General features: G+C 43.9%; 1 protein-coding gene across 3 annotated transcripts in view; it reads left to right on the top strand.

Moving 5' to 3' along the window:
* Positions 1-5,482: 5,482 nt before the first annotated feature.
* Positions 5,483-15,573, top strand: part of klhl18 (kelch-like family member 18) — a 57,741-nt gene continuing 47,650 nt past the window's right edge. For all 3 annotated transcript variants that reach the window (XM_045226712.1, XM_045226711.1, XM_045226713.1), the window contains exons 1-2: positions 5,483-5,689; positions 7,254-7,384. In XM_045226712.1, coding sequence (XP_045082647.1) covers positions 5,555-5,689; positions 7,254-7,384 — 266 coding nt within the window. In that variant the 5' untranslated portion in view covers positions 5,483-5,554. The remainder of the gene's footprint in view (positions 5,690-7,253; positions 7,385-15,573) is intronic.

The following is a 15,573-nucleotide window of genomic DNA, read 5'->3' as shown; positions in this document are numbered from 1 at the left end:
TTCTGCTTTTCTGATGTATCAAATACTTATGTCATGCAATAAAATGTAAATTAATTACTTAAAAATCATACAATGTGATTTTCTGGATTTCTGTTTTAGATTCCGTCTCTCACAGTTGAAGTGTACCTATGATCAAAATTACTGACCTCTACATGCTTTGTAAGTAGGAAAACCTGCAAAATTGGCAGTGTATCAAATACTTGTTCTCCCCACTGTACATGGTTTAGGAGCACAATGACCCAAGATAGAATGCATCACCTGGCTGTCATGACAATTGAAAATATATCAACTCAGCAAAAAAAGAAAGGTCCTCACTGTCAACTGCGTTTATTTTCAGCAAACCTAACGTGTAAATATTTGTATGAACATAACAAGATTAAACAACTGAGACATAAACTGAACAAGTTCCACAGACATTGAATAATGTGTCCCTGAACAAAGGGGGGGGGGCAAAATCAAAATTAACAGTCAGTATCTGGTGTGGCCACCAGCTGCATTAAGTAGTGCAGTGCATCTCCTCCTCATGGACTGCACCAGATTTGCCAGTTCTTGCTGTGAGATGTTACCCCACTCTTCCACCAAGGCACCTGCAAGTTCCCAGACATTTCTGGGGGGAATGGCCCTAGCCCTCACCCACCGATTCAACAGGTCCCAGGCGTGCTCAATGGGATTGAGATCCGGGCTCTTCGCTGGCCATGGCATTCCTGTCTTGCAGGAAATCACGCACAGAATGAGCAGTATGGCTGGTGGCATTATCATGCTGGAGGGTCATGTCAGGATGAGCCTGCAGGAAGGGTACCACATGAGGGAGGAGGATGTCTTCCCTGTAACGCACAGCGTTGAGATTGCCTGCAATGAGAACAAGCTCAGTCCGATGATGCTGTGACACACCGACCCAGACCATGACGGACCCTCCACCTCCAAATCAATCCCGCTCCGGAGTACAGACCTCGGTGTAATGCTCATTCCTTCGACGATAAATGCAAATCCGACCATCACACCTGGTGAGACAAAACCGCGACTCGTCAGTGAAGAGCACTTTTTGCCAGTCCTGTCTGGTCCAGCGATGATGGGTTTGTGCCCATAGGCGACGTTGTTGCCGGTGATGTCTGGTGAGGACCTGCCTTACAACAGGCCTACAAGCCCCTCTGTCCAGCCTCGCTCAGCCTATTGTGGAAAGTCTGAGCACAATCATCTCCGTTGTCTGTTGAGGGAGAATTTGTTATCCTGGCATCACACGGCCAGGTCTCTGACCTCCTCTCTATAGGCTCTTTCATCGTTGTCGGTGATCAGGCCTACCATTTTGTGTCGTCGGCAAACTTAATGATGGTGCTGGAGTTGTGCCTAGCCATGCAGTCATGAGTGAACAGGGAGTACAGGAGGGGACTGAGCACGCACCCCTGAGGGGCCCCCGTGTTGAGGATCAGCGTAGCAGATATGTTGTTACACCTGGGGGCGGCCCGTCAGGAAGTCCAGGATCCAGTTGCAGAGGGAGGTGTTTAGTCCCAGGGTCTTTAACTTAGTGATGAGCTTTGAGGGCACTATGGTGTTGAACGCTGAGCTGTAGTCAATGAATAGCATTCTCACGTAGGTGTTCCTCTTGTCCAGGTGGGAAAGGACAGTGTGGAGTGCAATAGAAATTGGATAATCTGTGGATCTGTTGGGGCTGTATGCAAATTGGAGTGGGTGTTTCTGGGATAATGGTGTTGATGTGAGCCATGACCAGCCTTTCAAAGCACTTCGTGGCTACAGACGTGAGTGCTACGGGTCGGTAGTCATTTAGGCAGGTTATCTTAGTGTTCTTGGGCACAGGGACTATGGTGGTCTACTTGAAACATGTTGGTATTACAGACTCAGTCAGGGACATGTTGAAAATGTCAGTGAAGACACTTGCCAGTTGGTCAGCGCATGCTCAGAGTACACGTCCTGGTAATCCGTCTGGCCCTGCGGCCTTGTGAATGTTGACCAGCTTAAAAGTCTTACTCATATCGGCTCCGGAGAGCGTGATCACATAGTCATCCGGAATGGCTGATGCTCTCATGCATGCTTCAGTGTTGCTTGCCTCGAAGCGAGCATAGAAGTGATTTAGCTCATCTGGTAGGCTTGTGTCACTGGGCAGCTCGCGGCTGTGCTTCCCTTTGTAGTCTGTATTAGTTTGCAATCCCTGTCACATCCGACGAGTGTCGGAGCCGGTGTAGTACGATTCAATCTTAGTCCTGTATTGACTGACTCTTTGCCTGTTTGATGGTTTGTCGGAGGGCATAGCGGGATGTCTTATAAGCGTCCGGGTTAGAGTCCCGCTCCTTGAAAGCGGCAGCTCTACCCTTTAGCTCAGTGCGGATGTTGCCTGTAATCCATGGCTTCTGGTTGGGGTATGTACGTACGGTCACTGTGGGGACGACGTCATCGATGCACTTATCGATGAAGCCAGTGTCGTGACGTGACTTACTTTAATGTATGACTGTTATTTATCGAATCACCTAACTACACTGCTCAAAAAAATTAAAGGAACACTTAAACAACACAATGTAACTCCAAGTCAATCACACTTCTGTGAAATCAAACTGTCCACTTAGGAAGCAACACTGATTGACAATACATGTCACATGCTGTTGTGCAAATGGAATAGACAACAGGTGGAAATTATAGGCAATTAGCAAGACACCCCCAATAAAGGACTGGTTTTGCAGGTGGTGAGCACAGACTACTTCTCAATTCCTATGCTTCCTGGCTGATGTTTTGGTCACTTTTGAATGCTGGCGGTGCTTTCACTCTAGTGGTAGCATGAGACTGAGTCTACAACCCACACAAGTGGCTCAGGTAGTGCAGCTCATCCAGGATGGCACATCAATGCGAGCTGTGGCAAGAAGGTTTGCTGTGTCTGTCAGCATAGTGTCCAGAGCATGGAGGCGCTACCAGGAGACAGGCCAGTACATCAGGAGACGTGGAGGAGGCCGTAGGAGGGCAACAACCCAGCAGCAGGACTGCTACCTCCGCCTTTGTGCAAGGAGGAGCAGGAGGAGCACTGCCAGAGCCCTGCAAAATGACCTCCAGCAGGCCACAAATGTGCATGTGTCTGCTCAAACGGTCAGAAACAGACTCCATGAGGGTGGTATGAGGGCCCGACGTCCACAGGTGGGGGTTGTGCTTACAGCCCAACACCGTGCAGGACGTTGGCATTTGCCAGAGAACACCAAAACTGGCAAATTCGCCACTGGCGCCCTGTGCTCTTCACAGATGAAAGCAGGTTCACACTGAGCACATGTGACAGACATGACAGAGTCTGGAGACGCCATGGAGAACGTTCTGCTGCCTGCAACATCCTCCAGCATGACCGGTTTGGCGGTGGGTCAGTCATGGTGTGGGGTGGCATTTCTTTGGGGGGCCGCACAGCCCTCCATGTGCTCGCCAGAGGTAGCCTGACTGCCATTAGGTACCGAGATGAGATCCTCAGACCCCTTGTGAGACCATATGCTGGTGCGGTTGGCCCTGGGTTCCTCCTAATGCAAGACAATGCTAGACCTCATGTGGCTGGAGTGTGTCTGCAGTTCCTGCAAGAGGAAGTCATTGATGCTATGGACTGGCCCGCCCGTTCCCCAGACCTGAATCCAATTGAGCACATCTGGGACATCATGTCTCGCTCCATCCACCAACGCCACGTTGCACCACTGACTGTCCAGGAGTTGGCGGATGCTTTAGTCCAGGTCTGGGAGGAGATCCCTCAGGAGACCATCCGCCACCTCATCAGGAGCATGCCCAGGCGTTGTAGGGAGGTCATACAGGCACGTGGAGGCCACACACACTACTGAACTTGTTTTAAGGACATTACATCAAAGTTGGATCAGCCTGTAGTGTGGTTTTCCACTTTAATTTTGAGGGTGACTACAAATCCAGACCTCCATGGGTTGATAAATTTGATTTCCATTGATCATTTTTGTGTGATTTTGTTGTCAGCACATTTAACTATGTAAAGAAAAAAGTATTTAATAAGATTATTTCATTCATTCAGATCTGGGATGTGTTATTTTAGTGTTCCCTTTATTTTTTTAGCAGTGTATGTTTAATTGTCACTCTAATAAATTAATCATGTAACAATTAACTCATTAGGAATTTGGGGCACCACGGAAGAAGTTGTTTAACGAGATACCATCTCCCGAATTAAACTCTTAGAAGATATATATGTTATATCGACAACAGTCACTTATTAAATAATAACCCCTCAACGTCAACAAAACAAAGGAGATGATCGTGGACTTCAGGAAACAGCAGAGGGTGCACCCCCCTATCCACATTGATGGGACCGCAGTGGAGAAGGTGGAAAGCTTCAAGTTCCTTGGCATACACATCACTGAAATGGTCCACCCATGCAGACAGTGTGGTGAAGAAGGCCTCTTCAACCACAGGAGGCTGAAGAAATTTGGCTTGGCACCTAAAACCCTCACAAACTTTTACAGATGCACAATTGGGAGCATCCTGTCGGGCAGTATCACCGCCTGGTACGGCAACTGCACCGCCCGCAACCGCAGGGCTCTCCAGAGGGTGGTGCGGTCTGCCGAATGCATTACCGGGGGCAAACTACACACCCTCCAGGACACCTACAGCACCTGATGTCACAGGAAGGCCAAAAAGATCATCAAAGACATCAACCACCCGAGCCACTGCCTGTTCACCCCGCTATCATCCAGAAGGCGAGGTCATCAAAGCTGGGACCGAGAGACTGAAAAACAGCTTCTATCTCAAGGCCATCAGACTTTTAAATAGCCATCACTAGCACATTAGAGGCTGCTGCTGCCTATTGAAATCGCTGGCCACTTTAAGAAATGGAACACTAGTCACTTTAATAATGTTTACAAATCTTGCATTACTCATCTCATATGTATATACTGTATGCTATAATATTCTACTGTATCTTAGTCTATGCTGCTCTGTCATTGCTCATCCATATATGTAAATATTCTTAATTCCATTCCTTACTTAGATTTTTGCGTATTGGGTATATGTGAAATTGCTAGATATTACTTGTTAGATATTACTGCACTGTCGGAGCTAGAAGCACAAGCATTTCGCTACACCTGCAATAACATCCGCTAAACACGTGTATGTGACAAATAACATTTGATTTGATTATGCAGATCAAGGCAGCCCCCGCACCTCTGATTCAGAGGGGTTGGGTTAAATGCAGAAGACACATTTCAGTTGAATGCATTCAGTTGTACAACTGACTAGGTATCCCTATTTGTCAACATTGTATATTTTTCATTCTTGGTCCCCCCCCCCAAAAAAAGTTAACATATTTCTAATAAGTTTGTTGGCACAATAAAAGTGGCCATTGATTAAAATGCAATATGTTTTGAATTAGTTATCCACACTGCAATGTTTTGAAATACAGGCTTTTACTTTGAAGGTTTCCTTATTACCATACATTTTGACGTCATAATTTGTGCTGCTGGCAGAATACTAGTGGTTTGGATAATTAAAAAAATACTACGGTGTCTCGTGTCGGTCATTTCCCTATTGTTAGGCGTTTTCAAAATTCGTAATTTCCTTTTTCTCAATGACGATGGGTGATATGATATATGAAGAACTGGAGGATTTAATGCATTTTTCAGTCCACGATTTACCAGGTCGTGGATATGCTGTTATGGAGGAGATCAGAAGACAAGGAAAACTCTGCGATGTCACCCTGAAGGTAGGTGTGACGTTAGCCTAGTAGCTAGCCAAGCGCACTACAGTAGTTTGAGAAAACAGCTAGCCGGCTAACTAGCTAACGTTATCTTGCTAGCAGTAGAATTGAGGCAAGCTAGCTAGGTAACTAACGTTAGCTAGCTAGCTGCAGAGCCTTCTATTTGCAACTAGAAGGCTCTAGCCTAGGTTATTGGCTAAGCAGCATAGCTAGCTCCTGTACCTACTGACTGTAATGCATTAAATGAATGTAGAAGTCGCGGTTATCGTGCCAAATATGTAGTTATCTAACACATTTAGCCCTTCCCTTTCAATTGTCATGGTAGTTTTATCCACGATTTGGCTGCCCAACTTGCTAGCAGACTCACCCTATGTCCGGAAGAACCAACAAAAGCTTTAGCCAGAGGGAGTTTTAGTTCGTTAGCTAGCTAGCACCAACTGAAGTCTACTCTAACGTTAACGTTACAGCCAATGCTGAGATTTAAAAAATTTTTTTGCTGTGATGGTGAAGCACCACACTATGGTCAGGAGTACGTTTACTAAAACGTAAAGGTTATCTTTAGTACTAACATCATCTTGACTGTTTTTGGGAAACTCATCCCTGGTGTCTAGCTAGCTATAGCTATGGCCTCTCAAGAAAGGTTTAGCCAACTGCTTACTAACGTATACAATACATAGCCTGAAGCTGAATTAGAAGAATATAACGTAGCTTGCGTTGTAGTAACTAGTCCAGTATGCCTTGCTTTCAGACAAATATGGACTACTGACCATTGTTATCTCAGATTGTAGTATTCTCGAATCAAATTAACATGACTAGCCAGCCATCGCCCATATCTTCACAAACCTCGCGCTGACTGTCTGTCAATTGTCCTCAAATCTCTGGCTTTAATACCTGCAGCATCAACTTAAAGTTCACATTACATGTGGTTTATGTGGTCAGTAGGACCTTTGTCAGGGAAACAGCAGAGGTTCATTTGCTCTTCTGTCCCTCCCCCGGGATGCACCTGCCCTATTAATAAGCACCATCATTATGATAAGCTGCAGCGTACAGTCCTGTAGCCTACATATCTAGTGGGCCATATTCTGTAATGCATGACCTCCAGCGAGCCTTCACTCTGGCTTAACATAGACTATTAGGTTAGTTGACCTTTAGTGCACTTTCTCTTTCACATGACCTGCACTGCATGTCCTACATGAAGGCGACTTCATGCCTTGACCTTATAGATATTGGTTAGGCCTAACTGTCAGTGCACCCACCTCATGCAAGATGTCTCTTTTGATTGTATAGTTTTTAATAAAAATAAACACACGTGAGTAGCCTAATGAATACAATAGGCTATAGTCTTAAGTTAGTGTCTCCAAGGGGAAAGCAATGGTCACATGGTAAAATTAAGTTCTGATTATTACAATTCTGTCAAATGAAAGTACTTGAGGTGCGCTTGATTTAGCTTGGAGTATGCACTTTTGATGCTATTCCATTTGTTCCATTCTACTGTATGGAACATGTATTTGACAGGCTATGTATTTGACCCATGTCTGGACTAAATCACTTGCTTGTATCGTCCTTGCAGGTTGGAGACCACAAGTTCAGCGCTCATAGGATTGTTCTGGCCGCCTCCATCCCTTACTTCCATGCCATGTTTACGAATGACATGGTAGAGTGCAAGCAAGATGAGATTGTAATGCAAGGGATGGACCCTAGGTAAGGCCCCTATAGCCTACTCACTAAGCAGCACTGAGTGAGATTAATCTAGGGGAATATCTATTATATTTATACTGAACAAAAATATAAACGCAACATGTAAAGTTCAGCTTATTTCATGAGCTGAAATAAAAGATCCCAGACATTTTCCATACGCACCCAAAAATTATTTATCTAAAATTTTGTGCACAAATTTGTTTACATCCCTGTTATTGAGTATTTCTCATTTGCCAAGACAATTCATCCACCTGACAAGTGTGGCATATCAAGAAGCTGATTAAACAGCATGATCATTACATAGGTGCACCTTGTGCTGGGGACAATAAAAGGCCACTTTAAAATGTGCAGTTTTGTCACACAACACAATGCCACAGATGTTTCAAGTTTTGAGGGAGCGCGAAATTGGCATGCTGACTGCTGAAATGTCCACCAGAGCTGTTGCCAGAGAATTTAATGTTAATTTCTCTACCATAAGTCGCCTCCAACATCGTTTTAGAGAATTTAGCAGTACGTCCAACTGGCCTCACAACCACAGACCACTTGTAACCACGCCAGCCCAGGACCTTCACATCCGGCTTCTTCACCTGCGGGATCGTCTGAGACCAGCCACCCAGACAGCTGATGAAACTGTGGGTTTGCACAACTAAAGAATTTCTGCACAAACTGAATCCGTCTCAGGGAAGCTTATCTGCATGCTCGTCGTCCTCACCAGGGTCTTGACCTGACTGCAGTTTGGTATTGTAACCGACTTCAGTGGGCAATGCTCACCTTTGATGGCCACTGGCACGCTGGAGAAGTGTGCTCTTCACAGATGAATCCCGGTTTCAACTGTACTGGGCAGATGGCAGTCGTGTGGGCGAGCGGTTTGCTGATGTCAACGTTGTGAACAGTGTGCACAATGGTGGCGGTGGGGTTATGGTATGGGCAGGCATAAGCTACGGACAACGAACACAATTGTATTTTATCAATGGCAATTTGAATGCACAGAGATATTGTGACGAGATCCTGAGGCCCATTGTCATGCCATTCATCAGCCGCCATCACCTCGTGTTTCAGCATGATAATGCACGGCCCCATGTTGCAAGGATCTGTACACAATTCCTGGAAGCTGAGAATGTCCCAGTTCTTCCATGGCCTGCATACACACCAGACATGTCACCCATTGAGCATGTTTGGGATGCTCTGGATCGATATGTACGACAGCGTGTTCCAGTTTCCGCCAATATCCAGCAACTTCGCACAGGAGTGGGACAACATTCCACAGGCCACAATAAACAGCCTGATCAACTCTATGCGAAAGAGATGTTTTGCGCTGCATGAGGCAAATAGTTGTCACACCAGATACTGACTGGTTTTCTGATCCACGCCCATACTTTTTTTTTAAAGGTATGTGACCAACATATGCATATCTGTATTCCTATTCATGTGAAATCCATAGATTAGAGCCACATTTATTTATTTAAATTGACTGATTTCCTTATGAACTGTAACTCAGTAAAACCTTTGACATTGTTGCATGTTGTATTTATATTTTTATTAATTGTATATATATCTTGTTGAAATTAATGATTTTGTATGTTTTTGGGGGATTTAATTATGTTAAAATGACTCATTAAACGATTAATTTGTGTTAAAAGAACAGAGCAATTAAATTGAAGTAAAGGTCACTTATTTCAATTTATTTATGTAAAAGCAACTCAATTAATTAAAATTGCCCTGACAGTAATTTGCAATATTGCTCTGTGACTGGAGGATTGTGGGAACCTTAATATGAAAAATGTACATTGCATGAACTTGAATAAAATATGTTGGTCAAGAAGATTGAGTTTAATTAAACATACACTATATATACACAAGTATGTGGACACCCCTTCAAATTAGTGGATTCGGCTATTTCAGCCACACCTGTTGCTGACAGGTGTATAAAATTGAGCACACCGCCATGCAATCTCCAAAGACAAACATTGGCAGTAGAATGGCATTACTGAAGAGCTCAGTGACTTTTAACGTGGCACCGTCATAGGATGCCACCTTTCCAACAAGTCAGTTCATCAAATTTCTGCCCTTCTAGAGCTGCCCCGGTCAACTGTAAGTGCTGTTATTGTGAAGTGGAAACATCTAGGAGCAACAACGGCTCAGGCAGGCAAGTGTTATACCACACAAGCTCACAGAATGGGACCGCAGAGTGCAGAAGGGCGTAGTGTGTAAAAATCGTCTGTCCTCGGTTGCAACACTCACAAAACTGTTCGTCGGAAGCTAAATTAAATGGGTCTCTATGGCCGAGCAGCCGTACACAAGCCTAAGATCACCACGTGCAACGCCAAGGGTCGGCTGGAGTGGTGTAAAGCGCGGCGCCATTGGACTCTGGAACAGTAGAAACGCGTTCTATGGAGTGATGAATCACGGTTCACCATATGGCAGTCCGACGGACGAATCTGGGTTTGGTGGATGCCAGGAGAACACTACCTGCCCCAATGCATAGTGCCAACTGTAAAGTTTGGTGGAGGAGGAATAAATAAAGGGCAAGGCCCCATAAGTCCATATCTTAACGCTACAGCATACGATGTAATTCTAGACGAGTCTGTGCTTCCAACTCTGTGGCAACAGTTTGGGGAAGGCCCTTTCCTGTTTCTTTCTTTATTTAATCCTTATTTTTATGTAAGTTGACTGAGAACACATTGTCATTTACAGCAACGACCTGGGGAATAGTTAGAATGGTGAGGAGGGGGGATGAATGAGCCAATTAGAAGCTGGGGGTGTTTAGGTGGCCATGATGGTATGAGGACCAGATTGGGAATTTAGCAAGGACCCCCTACTCTTACGATAACACACGTTTAACATCCCATCCGAAAGACGGCGCCCTACACAGGGCAATGTCCCCAATCACTGCCCTTGGGCATTGGGATATTATTTTTTTTGACCAGAGGAAAGAGTGCCTCCTACTGGCCCTCCAACATCACTTTCAGCAGCATCTGGTCTCCCATCCAGGGACCGACTAGGACCAACCCTGCTTAGCTTCAGAGGCAAGCCAACAGTGGGATGCAGGGTGGTATGCTGCTGGATTCAGCATGACAATGCCCCTGTGCACAAAGCGAGGTCCATACAGAAATGGTTTGTCGAGATCGGTGTGGAAGAACTTGACTGGCCTGCACAGAGCCCTGACCTCAACCCCATTGAACACCTTTGGGATGAATTGGTACGCCGACTGCGAGCCAGGCCTAATCGCCCGACATCAGTGCCCAAAATCACTAATGCTCTTGTGGCTGAATGGAAGCAAGTCCCCGCAGTAATGTTCCAATATCTAGTGGAAAGCCTTCCCAGAAGGGTGGAGGCTGTTATAGCAGGAAAGAGGGAAACAACTCTATATTAATGCCCATGATTTTGGAATGAGATGTTTGAAGAGCAGGTGTCCACATACTTTTGGTCATGTAGTGTAATAACATATTTTAAATTGATCCTTGTGTGTGATTGGCTGGACCAGAAACAACCCCTCACCCTAGCCAATATTAATCAGTGTTATAGCACATTAAAATCAGTTACAACGTTATCACTTTCCTTTTGAAAATAAATGGTTGAAGTCGTGCACACAGGATGTTTCAAGTCATATAAGTGTGTTATTCTGACAATTCACAACATGTTCAACAAAGTAGTCTAAATACTTTTTCTGTAAAATGGTCCTGTTTTAAAGATGCACTATGCAGAAATCGCTCCGCCATTTCCTGGTTGCTAAAATTTTAATAGTTCATCTAATTTCAGTTTGTGACAAAACAAGCAAGTATAGTGTAGAGAATCATTGTACCATCTAAACCGCTGTGAATTATTGTATTTTCAGCTGTTTGAATCTGGTGTACAAAACCAAAAGTAAAAGACACAAAAACTAAACTGAAGAACTGGAAGCATAGAAATAGCACACATAACAGATCTACAACTTTTAAAACTTGCTTTCAATGAGAATGACAGATCTATAACTTACATTTCTATGTGAATTTGGTCAGGTCGCCCAAAAAGTTACATATTGCAGCTTTAAGTTGATTCCCTCCTCGAAGCACCTGCAACCCAGTGATTATGCATGCATACTTGTATGAAACAAGAAATCCAATCATTAAGTCTCTGGATTCCTCTCTTCTTTGGGTGGGAACCGCCTATAAAACCCAATAAAATGTGTTGTTGCTTGACCACGAGACACTTGTGTTCAGTCTGCATGGTCAATGCAGCACATGCAACAGTGTTGATGACAATGTTGTTGTTTCCACTTTTGCTTCTAAATATAAACCTACAAGTGTTCTATAATTACACTATTAGTTTGTTTCTTACATCTGCAAACAGCTAGTTTGTCTTTTCTTAACAAGTTTTAGCTAAATTGCGTTAGCCGCTAACACTAATCGCTAGTTAGCTGGCTAGCTAGCTAATAAATGAACTGAGTCAGAGCAAATGTAGCTAGCTGTACAGCCTGATACCAGTGCTGGTGTAGGCCTAAATCAGCATGTTGTTTGTGCAACAGTATCTTCTAAATCAGAGAGGAAAAGGCGAAGCATGAATATGTTGGCTACATTAAGAAACATTTTAATGTAGCCAAACATTATAGGGTCCCCTAGGAAACACTGAGCAACATTTTTGGGTACCTACCCTGTCACAATAACTCATTCCTGGAATTGTAATTTGTCATGTCAAACAAAACTGTATTCAAGGTGCCCACTATTATTTATATTCTATTCTAACTATATAATTAGAATAAAGATATTTCCATGATTCCAACAGTTCACCCAAGTGCAACATTTGTTTAAAAATAAGGCCTCGATTTTTGTGGGCCCATATTGTGTAGCCCTACGTAGCAGTGTGGAAATTATCGCAAATGAGTGCAGGAAATGTAGAAATTGATGAAAATGTTTAATTGAACAGTATTAAACAATCAGAATGGAGAAAGACCCATTGAAATCACTTATGTATGTGTTGCCACCCTAGGATCACGCACTACTCATAAAGCAAATTTTTTACTTTTTTATTATTCAAAAACATAATATTGTCAAATACCGCCATACCATAAATTTTTTTGAAAATACTGTGATGATTTTTGGGCCATATCGCCCAGCCCTACGATTCGCTTCATTGTTTCACGCAAGTACACAATTGCAATCATTGGACTAGCTTCCAGCTAGCTTACAGGTGCGTCGAAGAGGGAATTAACTTTTTATAGAAAATGTATTTACTTTATTTAACATTTTTGAACATGGTGTGCATTGTTAGGCAATGATCTCAGCAGTGCAGCTGTAAATTGGTGTTAGATTATGAACTAAGGAGGGGCAATATCAACGATGTAATTAATTAGAATTTGTTACAGTGTTGATTGGTATTGATTAGTACCCCTTATCGCTTGAGTAGACCTAGATCTGAAAGGATTGGATAGGTATTAAAGGTATCGGTAGCACTTTACTTGACACCCAGTGACATACAGTCATAACAACATCATATGTCATAACTGACAACTTGTCATAACCTGTCATAATATGGTCATAACACTATCATGACATATATTTAGACCTGTTGTGACATACAGTGCATTCGGAAAGTATTCAGACCCTTTACTCAGTACATTGTTGAAACACCTTTGGCAGCGTTTACAGCCTTGAGTCTTCTTGGGAATGACGCTACAAGCTTGGCACACCTGTATTTGGGGAGTTCTCCCATTCTTCTCTGCAGATCCTCTCAAGCTCTGTCAGGTTGGATGGGGAGTGTCGCTGCACAACTATTTTCATGTCTCTCCAGAAATGTTTGATCGGGTCCAAGTCTGGGCTCTGGCTGGGCCACTCAAGGACATTCAGGGACTTGTCCCCGAAGCCACTCCTGCGTTGTCTTGGCTGTGTGCTTAGGGTCGTTGTCCTGTTAGACTGGGGCGAAGGTTCACCTTCCAAGGTCCTGGGCGCTCTGGAGCAGTTTTTCATCGAGGATCTCTCTGTACTTTGCTCCGTTCATCTTTCCTTCGATCCTGACTAGTCTCCCAGTCCCTGCCGCTGAAAAACATCCCCACAGCATGATGCTGCCACCATCACCATTGCCACCATCACCATGCTTCACCGTAGGGATGGTGCCAGGTTTCCTCCAGACGTGACGCTTGGCATTCAGGCCAAAGAGTTCATTCTTGGTTTCATCAGACCAGAGAATCTTGTTTCTCATGGTCAGAGTCCTTTACGTGCCTCTTGGCAAACTCCAAGCGGGCTGTCATGTGCCTTTTACTGAGGAGTGGCTTCCATCTGGCCACTCTACCATAAAGGCCTGACTGGTGGAGTGCTGCAGAGATGGTTGTCCTTCTAGAAGGTTCTCCCATCTCCACAGAGGAACTCTAGAGCTCTGTCAGAGTGACCATCAGGTTCTTGGGCACCTCCCTGACCAAGGCCCTTCTTCCCCGATTGCTCAGTTTGGCCGGGTGGCCAGCTCTAGGAAGACTCTTGGTGGTTCCAAACCTCTTCCATTTAAGAATGATGTAGGCCACTGGGTTCTTGGGGGACCTTCAATGCTGCAGAAATGTTTTGGTACCCTTCCCCAGATCTGTGCCTCGACACAATCCTGTCTCGGAGCGCTACAGACAATTCCTTCGACTTCATGGCTTGGTTTTTGCTCTGACATGCACTGTGAACTGTGGAACCTTATATAGACAGGTGTGTGTGCATTTCCAAATCATGTCCAATCAATTTAATTTACCACAGGTGGACTCCAATCAAGTTGTAGAAATATCTCAAGGATGAGCAATGGAAACAGGGTGCACCTAAGCTCAATTTCGATTCTCATAGCAAAGGGTCTGAATACTTGTAAGATATTTCTGTTATTTGTAATAATTTTGCCAAAAATGTCTACACCTGTTTTCACATTATGGGGTATTGTGTGTAGATTGATGAGGAAACATTTTTTATTTAATCAATTTTAGAATAAGACTGTAAGGTACAAAATGTGGAAAAAGTCAATGGGCCTGAATTCCTACCGAATGCACTGGGCTCCCGAGTGGCGCAGCGGTCTAAGGCACTGCATGTCAGTGCTTGAGGCGTCACTACAGACCCCCTGGTTCGATTCCAGGCTGTATCACAACCGGCCGTGATTGGGAGTCCCATAGGGTGGCGCACAATTGTCCCAGCATCGTCCAGGTTTGGCCGGTGTAGGCCGTCATTTTAAATAAGAATTGCCTAGTTAAATAAAGGTAAAATAAAAATTAATTAATATTGCGTTATTTTATGGCTGGTTATGACACCTACATTGGTGTCAAAACCCACAAAACCTACCACACAAGGCTAAACATTCCATTACACCATAGTCTACGTGTCAACAGTTTTATATATCATTGTAATTGTGCACACGTTGATGTCAGACATGCACCTACCCCAATGCTCTGTTGCTGATGACTGTGATGAATGCAGGAGCAGATATCAGGAGCAGCACCAGACACTGTCATGACCCATATATTTACACCTGTTGTGAATTATGTTGCGTTATACAATGCGTAGGTCTAATCCTGAATGCTTATTGGTTAAAACCTCATTCCAGCCGGTGTCTTTTCCACAAGTTACCACCGGCTAAATCTATGACGTTAAAATGCCTATTTACTCTGTTCCATCTGACTGCGCAATCCGCTGTCTCATCAGCCCTGCTAGGCAATTTATAAACTTGATCTCCACTATAAAAAGCATCTAGACATTATCTCACATTTATTTTAGAATAATATTTAGTTTTCAACAGCAGAGATTTGTATAAACCTTGCTGTTTGTCTCGCCGACATTTGCAACATTGTTTCAATATTCAAATTCGATCTCCAGCTGTTCCATAGTAATGAACTTGTTGGGCTGAGACAGATGTGCAGGAAGCTTTTCTCAGCCAGTCGAATTCACAAATCAGCATAATTTTTATGGATATATACAAAGAACTATCAATAGGAAACAGGTAAAATGAAACAAAGTGCAGACAGTTTGCAATCTTTCCAGCTTCAGTTTGAAGTGATTGTGTTTGCGGTGTTGTTGGCTAGCTCTCGAACAACAGTGTCCTGACGAGAGAGCACATTTTCTATACCAGGTAAAATCGCGCATCATTAGGTCATTGTTATGGATGTATCCAAATAAATGTCACTACATAAGTGTCAAAACCCACATTTATTCAAAATATTTTTTTCCCAGACAATAAATGTCATTTTGTTTGACAGTTTCTTAAAT

The sequence above is a fragment of the Coregonus clupeaformis genome, chromosome 18 (assembly GCF_020615455.1).
Source record: "Coregonus clupeaformis isolate EN_2021a chromosome 18, ASM2061545v1, whole genome shotgun sequence".
In the NCBI taxonomy this organism is placed as follows: Eukaryota; Metazoa; Chordata; class Actinopteri; order Salmoniformes; family Salmonidae; genus Coregonus; species Coregonus clupeaformis.
Note: the sequence above shows the minus strand (reverse complement) of the source record. Positions and strands in the feature narration are given on the sequence as shown.